The sequence below is a fragment of the Lepidochelys kempii genome, chromosome 9 (genome assembly GCF_965140285.1).
Source record: "Lepidochelys kempii isolate rLepKem1 chromosome 9, rLepKem1.hap1, whole genome shotgun sequence".
Classification (NCBI taxonomy): domain Eukaryota; kingdom Metazoa; phylum Chordata; order Testudines; family Cheloniidae; genus Lepidochelys; species Lepidochelys kempii.
Genome location: NC_136388.1, coordinates 50,817,758 through 50,832,571, shown reverse-complemented (window position 1 = coordinate 50,832,571; position 14,814 = coordinate 50,817,758). Strand labels below are relative to the sequence as shown.

At 53.5% G+C, this 14,814-nt stretch overlaps 1 protein-coding gene across 4 annotated transcripts in view; it reads left to right on the top strand.

Annotated features, from left to right (window-relative positions):
• TRPM2 (transient receptor potential cation channel subfamily M member 2) overlaps positions 1–10,007 on the top strand; it is a 49,007-nt gene extending 39,000 nt beyond the window's left edge. For 2 of the 4 annotated variants that reach the window (XM_073360331.2, XM_073360327.2), the window contains 10 exons: positions 86–173; positions 1,114–1,265; positions 1,843–1,919; positions 2,159–2,260; positions 3,944–4,030; positions 4,768–4,873; positions 5,574–5,675; positions 6,391–6,507; positions 6,741–6,780; positions 8,233–10,007. In XM_073360331.2, the coding sequence (XP_073216432.2) occupies positions 86–173; positions 1,114–1,265; positions 1,843–1,919; positions 2,159–2,260; positions 3,944–4,030; positions 4,768–4,873; positions 5,574–5,675; positions 6,391–6,507; positions 6,741–6,780; positions 8,233–8,483 (1,122 nt within the window). In that variant the 3' untranslated portion in view covers positions 8,484–10,007. The remainder of the gene's footprint in view (positions 1–85; positions 174–1,113; positions 1,266–1,842; positions 1,920–2,158; positions 2,261–3,943; positions 4,031–4,767; positions 4,874–5,573; positions 5,676–6,390; positions 6,508–6,740; positions 6,781–8,232) is intronic. The other 2 variants (XM_078854209.1, XM_073360329.2) reach the window with 1 other exon arrangement.
• The last annotated feature ends 4,807 nt before the right edge of the window (positions 10,008–14,814 follow it).

Below are 14,814 nucleotides of genomic sequence, written 5' to 3'. Positions count from 1 at the left end.
ACCTCCCCCGCCCATGTCCGAGCTGGGCCCTGGGTGGGAGCTCTGGGAGGTGGCTTTCCCTGACGGTCTGCTCTGCTCTGGATAGATGTCCCAGACCGCCAAGACCCTGGCCTGGATCGTGCGGGCCCTGCGTGGGAATGGATTTGGTTCAGAGGAGGACGCACCCACCGTGGGTAAGTCCAGCCAGTCTCTGACTGACAGCATGTGAGAGGAAAGACCAGCCTTTGTCTTCTAGGACCCATTTCTCCTCTCGCTTCTCCAGGGTTCCCACCAGCGTCACTCCGCTGGCTCCAGCGCAGGCCTGATTGGCGCCACTGCAGCTGCCAGGCCTGAGAGCAGGACAGGGCAAGGGGCTCCTAGGTGAGCTGGGTAGCAGGCCCTGCCCCACTGCAGAAGGAGCACAGAGAGTCGTGGATGCCCTGAGCTGGGGGAAGGGAGGAGGGGTTGCGCCTGTTCCCATGGCAGGCAGGGGGCATTGTGCCCAGGCTGGGAGGCTCGCTGCCAGCTTCCGCATACCCCGTGTGGGTTGTGCCGTGGCGGCTGGATGCTACACAGCGCAGCAGGCTCCTACTAATTCCCCTCCCTGCCTCCAGCCCCACTGTATTGGAGATCGTCCTTCCCACCCCTTCCCCAGCAGCTTCCCACCTCCACTTGCCCCACAGCTCTCTCCCATGCTGGATTCCTTCTCCGGGCCCTCGGGGTCCATGCAGGGAGAGCAGGGCTGTGGGACGGGAAGGTGGCAGGGGCATATGTGTAACTGTGCTGGGGAAGAGAGGGGAGGCAGACTCACTTCTATGGGGGCAATGCAACAAATAGCAAGTTCTAGGCCGAAATCTTCAATAGTCAGTGTCCTGTGCAGACAATGCCCGCCACTTGGGGGCGGCCAGGGGCACAGGGCCTGAAGCCTACTGGACCCAGCAGGAGACTGTCCAGTGATCCCAGTGGGCTTTGGGTCAGGCCCAGAGAGTGGTGAAGGAAAGCCGTTCTTATGGGGAAACCCAGCTAACCCTGGCTGCAGGCAGCAGGAACTCCATTGCTTTCACCCTAACCCTTCTCAGAGGTCACGTTCCTCTGCTCCATGGGGGTCTCAGCTCTTTTGTGTTTGTCTCCCAGTCCCCAGCAAAGCCCCAGAGCTGAAGGAATATGGCTTGGAGGAGAAGCCCAAGGAGACGACGGCTCTGTACCATGTGAGCGCCCGCAACCTCCTCTATCCCAGCTCCTCCACAGTCCGTTTCCCAGTGCCGGACGAGAAGGTGCCCTGGGAGGTAGGAGAGCGCCACTGTAGAGAGCAGGGCCTGTGGCTGGGAGATCTGCCCGGAGCAGAGGGGCCGTAGCCTGTGATGCTTGGGGCATGTTGATGGAGGCAGGCAGGGCCAGTGGGCAGAGCACTGAGCCAGGAGCCAGGAACCCCTGCCCCCCGGCTCTGACGCTGCCTCACTCAGTGACCCTAGGCCCAAGATGTCAAGCGTGGGGGCCTCCAGCCATGGTTCGACCTGGAGCCACGTGGCCTGGGGAGGGGAGGGAGCTCAGCAGCTCAGTGCAGCAGGCCGAGGGGAGTACGGACCTACCTGCGGAATTAAACGCTGCACCTTGGGCACTTCCCACTGAGGATGCTGGGCCTCCCCTTGTTGTGCCTGTGCTGACCTGAGTCCCGTTTCCAGCAGAGAGTTGGGTACTCATTGCAGGTCAGTGGGAAGTGTATCCCTCGGAGGGTAGTTCCTCTGGGCCACCTTGGGGTCCACCAGCTCTCTGGAGGGGGCTATGCCGTCCTGGAGCCGCTGGCGGAAGGGCTGTGCCTCTGGGCCGGAGGGATGCGTGTGAAGTGGTTTGTGTGCTCTGCAGGTGGAGTTCCAGATCTATGACCCTCCCTTCTACGTGGCAGACAGGAAGGAGATTGCTGCGTGCGATCCTCTCAGAGAGTGAGTGTGGGATCAGGTAGTCTCTCTCTCTCTCTCATATTCTGTCAACCCCCGACCTCTCTTCCAGCCCCCGGCTTTTGTGTATCCATCTCCTCCACTGGCTGGCTATCTGCCAGCAGCGCTCTCCTGCCCTCTGCCCAGCCCTGGCTCTCTCCAGCCGGCTGGCTCCGCCGGTGTTTGTGGCTGCTGGCCAGCACTGTGCATGCTGAAGAGGACAGGGGCTCTGTTCTGTCTTCCAGCTCCCTGGAGGCTCTTTCGAAGATAAACTACAATGCGATGGATGGACTGATCAACCGGCAGAGCTTCCACGGCACGTATACCATCCAGAACAGGCTGCCGCTGTGAGTGAGCCGGGCGGGGGGTTTCTCACACAAACACTGCCCAAGCAAACTGGCTCTGTTGCCTTGGCGCTTTGGCTCCGGCTCAGTGGTACCATGTCTCCCAGGGGCGGGAAGGAAGAGGGCAGCCCAACGTCAGGCCAGTCACAAGCCCGATGTGCTCCCTGCGGTCTCACAGTGCAGTGCAGTGACTCAGATCTCATGGGCAGTGTGTGGACACCCCCTTTGGGGAGCCTAGCCCCCAGCCCTGCCCCTTCTGCCCAAGGCCCCGCCCCCTCACCCACAGGAGCCCTGAGCTCCCCTCCCCCTCACGGCCAGAGGAGCCCCAGCCGAACCACTCAGACCCCCAGGCTGCGGCTGGCCCGAGCACCAGCCCAACCCCTGGGCCGCCAGCCAGCCCGAGCCACCCTGGCCACTGGCCAGCCTAAGTTTTCCCTGGCCACCAGCTGGCCCAGTCTGCCAGCTGGCCCAAGCCGCCGGCTGGCTGAGCCCTGGCTCCAGACTGCTGCCCAAGCTGAGGCCCTGCCGGCTTCGGGGGGAGGGGAAGCGAGGGCGGGGCTTCTGAGCGGAGCGTGGGCGGGGCCACGGCCTAGGTTTGGGGAGAGCTGGCGTATTATACCTGCCGCCCATGTCTGATCTTAACGCAGAAGGAGGCCTGGTGCAGCAGTGGGTTGCTCACTTGTGATCAGAGTGGTTAGTTCTCCACTCGCACTGTCTGGGATCACTCCTAAATCCAGGGGAGTTGTTCCTGACATACACCCACAGGTGGGAGGCGGAATCAGGTCCCTAATCTCCATCCGCATCTCCCTCAGATTAGCAGCAAGAGGGGCTGCTACCTGCTCCATGTTATGTGAACCTGAGCAGTGCTTGGAAAACACAAGGAAGCTCAGGAGGTGCCCAGCTCCACTCACCAGGTCTTGGGTTTCCTGAAACAGCCTGAAATGTTGCAGCTGCCCTGCCTGACTCCCCCACTCCTTTCCAATCTGCCCAGCAGTTTCAAGGGAAGAGGCAAGCTGTTCACTTGGAGGGTGGGGAAAGGGAAAGAAACCCTAACGTGTCAAAGCAAGTTCTACAGGGGCAAACATTTCTACCCAACTTCACTCTGCAAACTTCTCTCCATGGACGGGGACCAGGCTGTGTGTCTGATGGTGCCTCTGGCACTGTGGAAAATAGTGCCCTTGATCCTAAACCAACCAAAGCTCCATGCAATTGTCACCTAGAAGCCTCATGACATAGCAAAATGGCAATGGCTGATGGCTCCCGGATGGTGAACAAGAACCAAGAGACATGGCCCTTTCTACCCTGGTGGAAGCATTCCCACCTTCCAATGCACCCCCCACTGCTCTGGGTAACCCCACTGTGCACTCGTAACTAGAAGCCACCATAACGTCTCCCGTCCTGGTGAAGACATCTGGAATGTTTGTTTACGTTCATTTCCTGAAATTGGGTTGAGCAATTATCCTTTGATGATTGGAATTTTCCAAAGCTCTAAAAAGCGAAAATGGGAGTGGAAATGTGTATTCCTCCAGTGCTGTGCTGAAACATTTCCAGTGCCTTTGTTGTTTGAACAAACACAGCGTCACCCCATGGCATTGGCTGTTGAGTTCCATGAGCGACGGCGTGATTGAACAAGCCAGTAATCCTGGCGAAGGGATACCAACGCCTCTCTGGCTCTTTCTGTGCTAGGAATCCTATGGGCAGGACGGGGTTACGAGGCCGAGGAAGCCTACGCTGCTTTGGACCGAACCATGCACTGCATCCCATAGTGACGCGGTGAGTACAGCAAGTAAGATCTTGGCTTGCACGTCTGGACACCGTTCTACTGGCATGTGGCAGTTCCTTGACTAGAGCAGCACCCTCGACTGGCTGAGCTAGGAACATTACATCTGTAACACACGGGGCAGAGGCCTCTGTCGTACAGAAGGAAATGTATTGCTAAAACGATTCCCGTTCTTTGTTTTAAATAAAGAACAGCCTGTTCTTATTTCATAGACCATGGTGCTATTGTGTAGCAATTGGATCTTTGATAATCTTCTGTTATTGCTTAGCACTTACAGTAAACACCACTTAACTCTTTCAAAGCACTTTACAGTCATTAGCTAACTGATGCTCACTGCACTCATATAGGTAAGTATTAGATCCCCCCAGTAGGTAAATGACTAGCCCAAGGCCACGTGATGAATTGGGAGCAGAGAAAGGATTAGACTTCAAATGTCCCTGGTGTCTGTCTGGCTCCACAACCACGCTTAACCTCTTATCTCAGGAGCCATGCTTTCCTCTTGTTATCCTGCAAACAGGGCTGGGGGATCTTGGGAAACTGGCTTGTTTTCTAACAGATGTAAAAGCTAACAGCGTGTAATCTCTTTGATGATGTTCGTGAGAGCTCGGGGTCTCCAGCAAAGTCCATCACCGCCCTCCCTGAGCACTGAAACTGATCTTCACTGCCACGCCACAGGGAGGGACGGGAGGAGCCAGCTCCCCGGGCAGCATGACACATTTCTCTTTTGTAGCTGGAGAAGGAATATGGATGGATCCATTTATAGAAAGAGCCTAAAGAAAATGCTGGAGGTCTTAGTTGTCAAGTCTCCTGTGTCAGATCACTGGGCTCTGCCAGGGGTAAGTGCTAAGGAGCCCATCGACCTGACCTAGCTTTGAAAGGCTCAGAAAACGTAGGCAGATCAGTCAGTGCAGAGAGACGTTATTGGCATCACAAGCTACACCCATGTTACCAAAACATAAAACATAGGCCCTGTGGGTCTCTGCAGGAGGGAGATACAATCTGCCCCCAGCTGGGATTCAGGGCATCTTATCCCCCATGCCCAGAGGTCTCATAATTCTGCCAGAACAGCCCAGTTGTCCATCTGGCTGTAGCCTGTCCAGTGCAGGATGCACCTTATAACGCAATACAGTACTACAAGTGGCATTTCATTGTCCCCTGGCCCAGCAGGTGATTAATAGTCCGTATCATTTTCCTCCTTGCTAGTTTAACAGTCAGTTCTGACTCAGGAGTGTCTGCTCAAAGCCTGGCCTCAGAATCACCATGTGGCAGTAAGTTCCAGAGGTGAATTAAGTTATGTGCAAAACCATATTTCCATGCACACCTGAGGAGTTTCTGCCATGGGCATCCCTTCACTCCTTGCCCAGAGCAGACAGTGGGATGCTCCATGCTTGTCCCCCCATCTGGGGCAGTGCATGGTTTGGGAACTCCTGCTTCCTTAGTAGCAAGCATTGGGCCTGCTCTCTTTGTTGTAGTCAGGGAGGAGTCCCAGCTGTCTGTTCAGACAGTGCCCTGTTGTGATGGTCTGGTTCTGTGCAGGGGTCACTGGAGCCAGGGGAATCGCTGCCATTGAAGCTGAAGAGGGTCCTGAGGAGGGAGTTCTGGCCACAGTTCCAGAACCTGCTGAACCAAGGTGCAGAGGTATGCTGGGCACGCCGCATGGCACCATGCTGAGGAAGCAGGACAAGAATCAGACACCCATTCCCATGATGATAACATGCCAATTCCTTCCATGCAGGACAGAGTGGCCCCCAGAATGAGTCTGGGCTGCAGATCTGTGTACATGACCCTGGTGTGGTCTGCGGAAGTGAGGACGGAGGAATGGTAGAACAGGCCAGGATTGTCCTGCAGGGCACAACAACCACTGCATGGGACTTGCTGTGGTTAAGCAGAGCTCCCAGGCAATGTGCCAGAGTTCCCTTGGGACACCTCTGGCTGCAGGACCGTCCCATGAGAGGGATGCTGTATGTGAAAGCAGGACTTTCCCACAGCCCACACTCTGTCACAGTTCCTTACAAGTGGGCGGGGCAACCAGTACCCAAACCCTGTCCCTGTCCCCCTGCTGCCCCTTCTCCCAGAAGCCCCGCCCCTGCACCACCCCTACTCCTAGAGGCCCCACCCTCGCACCACCCCTTCCCTGAGGCCCCACCCCCATGCCTTCTCTTCCCCCCAACAGCCCGCCTCCCACTCACTCCTCTCCACGCCCTCCCCTTCTCGCTCGCCCTTACGGCAGGTAAAAAGTGGGGGGGGCATGGCCCCCCCGTTCCAGCACTCCTGAGCCAGGTCACAGCTGACCTTCTGCTAGCACACTGAAACCCAAGGGGAACCCTTCCCAGCTGCCTCCTCTGTCCCTCAGGTATACAAAGGCTACGTCGATGACCCCAGGAACATGGACAATGCCTGGATCGAGACAGTGGCCATCAACGTGCACTTTGAAGATAAGAACGACGTGCAGATGAAGCAGCTGAACTCGGTAAATGCCTTTTGCCTTCTGTCTCACAAAGCACTAGCTTCTGCACAGAAAGGCCTCGCCCCCAGGACAGGGCTGAGCAGACGTTCACTGAAGTCAATGAAGAGCCTCATGCCAACTTGGGTGGGTGTGGGATCAAGCCGCAGAGCTCGGGGAATGGCCCAGATCTCAGCAGCGCGGTGGTGGTGTGCCCACAAGTCTTGTGGTCCCATTCCATCCTGCTTCTCTGCCTGCAGGTGGGAGGGACCCAGCCTGGACAATGCAGAGAAGGAGCAGGTGAGAGAGGGCTCCTGGATAGCAATGGGAGTGGTGGAGAAATGGAGCCAGGCATGGGGGAGAAGGAGTAAAAGGGTCTGCAAGAGGAGAACAATAGGCGGGAGGGAGGAGAGACCACGGTAGGGTTGCTAACCCTCCCGATTTGGCCGGGAGTTTCCTGGAATCAGGCTCAATCTCCTGGAGACTACTGAAGTCAATCCAGGAGATTTTAGGCTGCAAAAATTCCAGTGGCTCAGAGGGACTAAGGCAGGCTCCCTACCTGCCCTGGCTCTGCACCACTCCCAGAAGCAGCGACATGTCTGGCAGCAGCTCCTAGGAGGAGGCGCAGCAAGGGGGGGGTCTCTGCGTGCTGCCCCTGTCCTAAGCATCAACTCTGCAGCTCCCATTGGCCAGGAATGGGGAACTGCAGCCAATAGGAGCTGCAGGGGTGGTGCTTGCAGGCAGGGACAGCATGCAGAGCCGCCTGGCCACCTGTGAGCACAGGAGCCGTTGCCAGACATGCCGCCACTTCCGAGGTAAGCACTGCCCAGCCGGAGCCTGCACCCTGAACCCCTACCGCACCACAACCCTCTGCCTCAGTCCCCTTCCACACCCAAACTCCCTCCCAAAGCCCACACCCCGAACCTCCTGACGCACCCCAATCCTCTGCCCCAGCCCTGAGCCCCCTCCCGCACCCAAACTCCATCCCAGAGCCCGCACCCCAAACCCTCTCCTGCATATCAGCCCCCTGCCCCAGGCTCAGCTTGGAGCCCCCTCCCATACTCTGAACCCCTCAGCCCCACCCCCTAGCCCAGAGCCTGCACCCCATCCCCCTGCTCCAGCCTGGTGAAAGCAAGTGAGGGTGGGGGAGAGCGAGCGATGGAGGCAGGGGGGCTGGAGTGAGCGGGGGAAAGGGGCCTCGGAGAAGGGGTGGGGCAGGCGTGGGGCCTTGGGAAAGGGGCGGGGCTAGGGTGTTTGGGTTTGTGCCATTAGACAGTTGGCAACCCTAGACCAGGGAGAAGCGCAGTGGTGGAGCAGGGCATGCTGTTAAGTTTGTTGTGTAAGGACCGTACATGCAGCAGCAGGCACCATGAGACCAGATCCCAGGAAAGTTAGATGACTTCCTTCATTCAAAATCTATTACCTGCCTGACTCTCGCCTTCGTTCAGCATTGAGGGAGGGCAGCCGGGCCATTGCTGTGTCCTGGGGGAAGGAACGGCATCTCATTGGTGGCGAGGACATAGCCCCAGGAACTGGCTTTTATCCAACACTGTTGGCGTTCCCTTGTTAAAACACCAATGGTCCGTGCTTATGCTAGTCCTGGGTAATCAAGGCTTGGGAAAAACAGCTCGTCCACACCTGAGCCATCCCGTCTCAGGCTTTGCTGTGCCAGCCACGTGCCGAGTGCAGCTGGAAATATGCATTCTGTGGCAATGTGAGCCTGCGTGTAACGTCTTTGATTTCCTCTCCCAGTTTCTCCAGGGCAGCGACCCAGAGGCGTGCGTCCGGTGGCAGCTGGTGGACAAGAGAATTCCACTGTACACAAACCACAAGGAACTGCTGCAGAAGGTGACTGCTCTTTTGGGGGCCTATTACTGATGTTACGGCCGCCACCTGGGATGGATTTTTCCGAAGCTGGGAGAAGTGTCATGGAGATCTGCCTGCCTGGTCCCCTTGTCTCCTGTTGCTCTAGACTGGGGCTTTGGGTGTGTAGCTTGGCTTAACCCTCCAGGATCAGTGGGACTGTGGGTAACATGCCATGCTGCATGACTCTCCTTCTCACTCTCTTGTATCATTACTTGCGAGTGAATGCAGCACTCTCGTGAGACACAGATGGCAGCAGCTTGTGCCAGGCTGTCGTCCTTGCAGGAGTTGCCCCACACAGCTCTGCCAATGCACTACAAATTTAGCTGGCAACTTCCCCTGTTGTTGTGGTCTTGGCTTTCTCCTGGGCGGAGCCTGACGCTTTGGCTAAGTTAGCAGTGGGTTTGGGATGTGCACATGTGGGACCTGGAAAGAGACTTAACTCATGGGCCAGTTTTCCCACCCATATCTCTAGAGGTGAAAGGCTTCTGATGTGTGGTTCCACCTAGTACCGGGCCAGGACACCTGCGTTCAGTTCCTAGCTCTGCCACAGACTCCCTGGGGGAGCTTGGGCCCGTCACTTGGGGAGGGACTCACAAAAGTTCTAAGTCCCATGGGCAGAGGAGTCCCGCTCTTGTGTATCAGCACCTCCCCTTGGCTGGCTTAGGCAGTCCCACCTAGCATGCTGGCTTTGTGGGCACATTCTCAGGTGCAAGTCTCTCCCCATGCATTTTATAGGGACCCTAGGCACTGAACGCAGCTTTATGGATCCCAGTGTGAGCCTGTGATTTGGTAGGCTCCGCAACGCCCAACGTCACATCGCCTAAGTCCCTTTGTAACTCTGGGCCCGAGTTTCTTTAGGCCTCAGTTCCCTGTCTGTACCATGGCTCCTCTGGCTCACCTGTGGAGATTGTAGGCTCTGCACAGCAGGGGCTGTCTCTCCCTGTGTTATGTACAGCGCCTGGCACAATGAGTGCCTCGTCCTTGCTGGGGCCCCCAGTCCCTACTGTCATGGTGTATGCTAACACTAATGGGGACGGGCAGCAGATCCCACGGCCTGCCCTCACTCTGCTGCTGACGCACCTGGGCTACCGTACATCCTCTTTCTAAGGGACATTGCTCCATCCACCACACTCGCCCCACTCCTAGGGGCACCTGAGCATGGATTTAGGCCAGCACCTCCCTCCTAGGCCAGTCCATATGGGGTCTTCCCACTGCCCCCTCCCTTTCATTCCAGGTACCCTCTGTTTTTTTCTTGATGCCTACTCTGAACCTTGGCTGCTCCTGTGTATGTCAGCCATGGTCATGCTCTCCTGGGGCTTGGAGAACAGCAGGGATCTTTGTCTAGGCTGGCACTGGTACTGCTTCACGGAATACAAAGCAGGTGTCTCCCTTCCCCCCCATCAGCCAGTTGCTATGTCTCACTCGTAGCCCTGAGCTCAGACATCCTGGAAGGCACGTGCTTGGAAGACACTCCGGAGCCCAGGGTTTCACAGAGCTCATGTCACTTCTCTACCTCTGTCAGAGGCACCGTCCTGGATATCAGACCTCTCCCTTGCACCTGATCACACTCACATCACTCACCTTGGACCCGGAGGATGCTGAATGTTGTGGCTCCTCTACAGACTTATTTGTAAAGTGCTTTGGGATCTCTTGGCCTGGAAGTGTCTCTATTGTGTGTAAAAAGAAAAGGAGGACTTGTGGCACCTTAGAGACTAACCAATTTATTTGAGCATAAGCTTTCGTGAGCTACAGCTCACTTCATCGGATGCATTCAGTGGAAAATACAGTGAGGAGATTTATAGACACACAGAACATGAAAAAATGGGTGTTTATCATGCACACTGTAAGGAGAGTGATCACTTAAGATGAGCTATTACCAGCAGGAGAGTGGGGTGGGGGGGGGGGAGAGAAAACCTTTTGTAGTGATAATCAAGGTGGGCCATTTCCAGCAGTTAACAAGAACGTCTGAGGAACTGGGGGGGAGGGGGGAATAAACAAGGGGAAATAGTTTTACTTTGTGTAATGACTCAACCACTTCCAATCTCTATTCAAGCCTAAGTTAATTGTATCCAATTTGCAAATTAATTCCAATTCAGCAGTCTCTCGTTGGAGTCTGTTTCTGAAGTCTTTTTGTTGAAGAATTGCCACTTTTAGGTCAGAAATCGAGTGACCAGAGAGGTTGAAGTGTTCTCCGACTGGTTTATGGATGTTATAAATCTTGACATCTGATTTGTGTCCATTTATTCTTTTATGTGGAGACTGTCCAGTTTGACCAGTGTACATGGCAGAGGGACATTGCTGGCACATGATGGCATATATCACATTGGTAGATGTGCAGGTGAACGAGCCTCTGATAGTGTGGCTGATGTGATTAGGCCCTATGATGGTGTCCCCTGAATAGATATGTGGACACAGTTGGCAATGGGCTTTGTTGCAAGGCTAGGTTCCTGGGTTAGTGGTTCTGTTGTGTGGTGTGTGGTTGCTGGTGAGTATTCGCTTCAGGTTGGGGGGCTGTCTGTAGGCAAGGACTGGCCTGTCTCCCAAGATTTGGGAGAGCGATGGGTCGTCCTTCAGGATAGGTTGTAGATCCTTGATGATGCGTTGGAGAGGTTTTAGTTGGGGGCTGAAGGTGATGGCTAGTGGCGTTCTGTTATTTTCTTTGTTGGGCCTGTCCTGTAGTAGGTGACTTCTGGGAACTCTTCTGGCTCTGTCAATCTGTTTCTTCACTTCAGCAGGTGGGTATTGTAGTTCTAAGAATGCTTGATAGAGATCTTGTAGATCATGGTAGAATTCCTCAAGGGCTTCTTTTCCATGGGTCTAGATGATGAAGATGTCATAAATATAGCGCATATAGACATCTTCATCATCTGGACCCATGGAAAAGAAGCCCTTGAGGAATTCCACCATGATTTCAACAATTTCCATCCCACTATCAACCTCAGCCTGGGCCAGTTCACATAAGAGATCCACTTCCTGGACACTACGGTGCTAATAAGTGATGGTCACATAACCACCACCCTATACCGGAAACCTACTGACCGCTATTCCTACCTACATGCCTCCAGCTTTCACCCAGACCACACCACACGATCCATTGTCTACAGCCAAGCTCTACAATACAACCGCATTTGCTCCAGCCCCTCAGACAGAGACAAACGCCTACAAATCAGATGTCAAGATTTATAACATTCATAAACCAGTCGGAGAACACTTCAATCTCTCTGGTCACTCGATTTCTGACCTAAAAGTGGGAATTCTTCAACAAAAAGACTTCAAAAACAGACTCCAACGAGAGACTGCTGAATTGGAATTAATTTGCAAATTGGATATAGTTAACTTAGGCTTGAATAGAGACTGGGAGTGGTTGAGACATTACACAAAGTAAAACTATTTCCCCTTGTTTATTCCCCCCCTCCCCCCCGCACTGTTCCTCAGATGTTCTTGTTAACTGCTGGAAATGGCTCACCTTGATTATCACTACAAAAGGTTTTCTCCCTCCCCCCTCTGCTGGTAATAGCTCATCTTAAGTGATCACTCTCCTTACAGTGTGCATGATAAACACCCATTTTTTCATGTTCTGTGTGTCTATAAATCTCCTCACTGTATTTTCCACTGAATGCATCCAATAAAGTGAGCTGTAGCTCACGAAAGCTTATGCTCAAATAAATTGGTTAGTCTCTAAGGTGCCACAAGTACTCCTTTTCTTTTTGCGAATACAGACTAACACGGCTGCTATTCTGAAACCTGTCTGTGCGAGCTACTCGGTCTTGTTGTCATCTCACTGGTTTTGACACAAAATGTTGACTCCCAAGTGGGGTTATGGGGCAGCACGTTATAAAGGAATTAACCCCAATCTAGGTTGAGCAGCTACTGCTATTATTTCTTGCTCTGTTCCTTAGGTTGGGGTCCCTGGCACCCCTGTTAAAGCCCAGCATCCTCATATTTGGCCCTGAACATGCTTGGAACTGCATTGTATCTGAGTTTATTCCTTGAACCAGCTCTAGTCGCCTTCCTTAGATGCTAGCATGCCAGCAGCCAGGGCAGAAAGCATCCAGCAGTCAGGGCCTAAATTGTGCCCCCAGCCGTTGACATCCCCCCGCAGTGCCGGAGCAGTCAAACGTGGCTGGCGAGTGGTTCTAGAGGACAAGGGGGGGTTGACTCGGGAAAGCCAGGTTATGGAGACAAGGTGGGTGAGGGTGCATATTTGGGTTTGAATTTGAAATAGCTGCTGTTAAAGTGTCTGTGTCGTAAATAGGCACACGTATGGACCAGGCATTTTGAGGGCAGTAGCACCATGGGAGATAGACTGCAGTCCCATTATTCTTCCTTTGGATTCCTGTGCAGCCCCCAAACATCCACTTCGAGATTCCCATTCCTTATGAAGTCGCTGGACACTGATCTTTGATTTCCCACCCTGCCACAATTCATCGCTAGAAATGAATGATGTGGTCACATCCTTTCGCCAGCCAGTCACATGTAACTCCCAGGCTAGCCGACCAGGATCTCCAGATCAAAACTAGTTCAAAACAGGCTGTGAAAGCGTTTGCATATAAACCTGCTTAGCAAGAACATCTGTCAAGCCCTCTCAGCCCATTAGCTAGCAGTGGATCAGGAAGAGGTCCGGAGTGTAGCACTTTGGCCTCGGTTCACAAAGGGATTTAGGCATCTAAGTTGCATGTGGGGCTGAATCCGTTAGGTGCGCCCTGAGCATGCTTACTGGATCGGGCTCCACATGTGAGCTCACACAAAACAGCTGAGGGAGGAGGACGGGGAGGAGGAGCTCCCTCCTATGTTTTAGTCCAGTGATTTGGAGACTCATCTGGGAGACCACCATACGTGTCCACCCTCCACCCAATGAAAAGAAGGGATGTGAACAGGGATCTAGTGGAGTGCTCTAACCACTGGGCTATTCTGCAGTGGCCTTCTTCCCTCAGTCTCTCCAGTTGAAGCTGTTGAATTGTGGATAAATAATTAGTGTCACTGGAGCAGGGGGACTGGCGCCTGGGAGTCCCAGCTCCTGGATAAGTGCTCTAACCAGCAGGCTGTACAGTCATTCTCATGCTCTCTTTCCTTACATCTCCGCCGTAGGACAGCTTTAACCAGAGAGGCTGAGGGAACCCCACAGCCCTGCACCTGTGAGGTGACAGATCGCTGTTCAGAACCCTCCTCCTCCTCTGGCATAGGGGAAACATGACACAAGGGCCCTCCCCATCCCCGATGAGTGCTGTAACAATCAGTGGCCCAGCGCCTAAGGCCCTTTGTGCAGCTAGACCTTGATGACCGTAGCTGGTCTTGATGGGATTTTTTGCTGTCATTTAGTCAGTCTTTGCTCAATCAAACTATTCCTTCCACAACGATATACTGAGCAGTGTATGCAGAACAACAGCATCTCGCCTGCAATGATGCACCAAAGTAGGCTTCAGCGTTTGCATAAGGGGACAGAATGATGTTTTATTTAATGCTTCTCTTAACTCAATAAATCTAACAATTAAGATCAATTGCATATGATGTCCTTTTAGTAAATGGTCACTACTGAACTTAACTCCCTCTGTGCATGGAGCTACTGTGTGTAATTCGCCACTCAAAATGTTGGAATTCATTGATTTAGACAGCCACACCGAATAAAAATACAATGTGAGAGTGCTGGATTCTAATGGGATTGGAGATGAAGGGCTGCAGCTTCCAAAATAAACAGCTTTGCTTCGCTTCCGCGTCTGCATGGCAGTGACTAGGCTAGCATTAATGGCATTACTTGCATTAGGGCCAGTCACATTGTCTCTGTATAGTTGTTATGCTAGGAGCTGATTTTCCACTATAAGCCTAATTTAGTCATAAACAGAAGTTCCCCAATACCCAAACAATTTGTGTACAAATTCCTAGGCCATAGCTTACTCCAGTACAGAGATGGTTGGGCAAGTTTGCAGCAGATCTGAGTCCTTATTTAGACAAGATTAGCATTGCCAGACTGCTGCATTTCCCATTTTTAGTATTTAGCTTGCTACCTTTCTGGAATGGCTTTCCCTACAAATGCCATTTGATCTTATTTCTTCCCTTCTGCCTGGAGCGGGGCCTTTCCACATCGGGCTGGGATTTCATGGCATTTGAGGAGATACCAGCACACTTAACAAGGACATAGAGAATTAATTCAGTAAGTGTCCTCTCATGCCATTGATACATTTGTGATAAATACCTGTGTCCGGGAGGGGAAATTAGTCCTTAGTAGCCACCAGGCCACTGAGAGCTCAAGGGATGGCTTTACCCATGCAATATGCTTTAGGCTAGATCCTCAGCTGGTAGAAATTGGCATAGCCAGTGGTCATTTCTGCCAGTTCAGGATCTGGCCCGTTATCTGCCATGTGTACAGAGGGGACTGATTCTGCTTGCACATACACAGGTTTTGCACAGGTGTAATTCCATGGCTCTCCATGGAGCTACTCCTGATTTACATCATTATAAATGAGAGGGAAC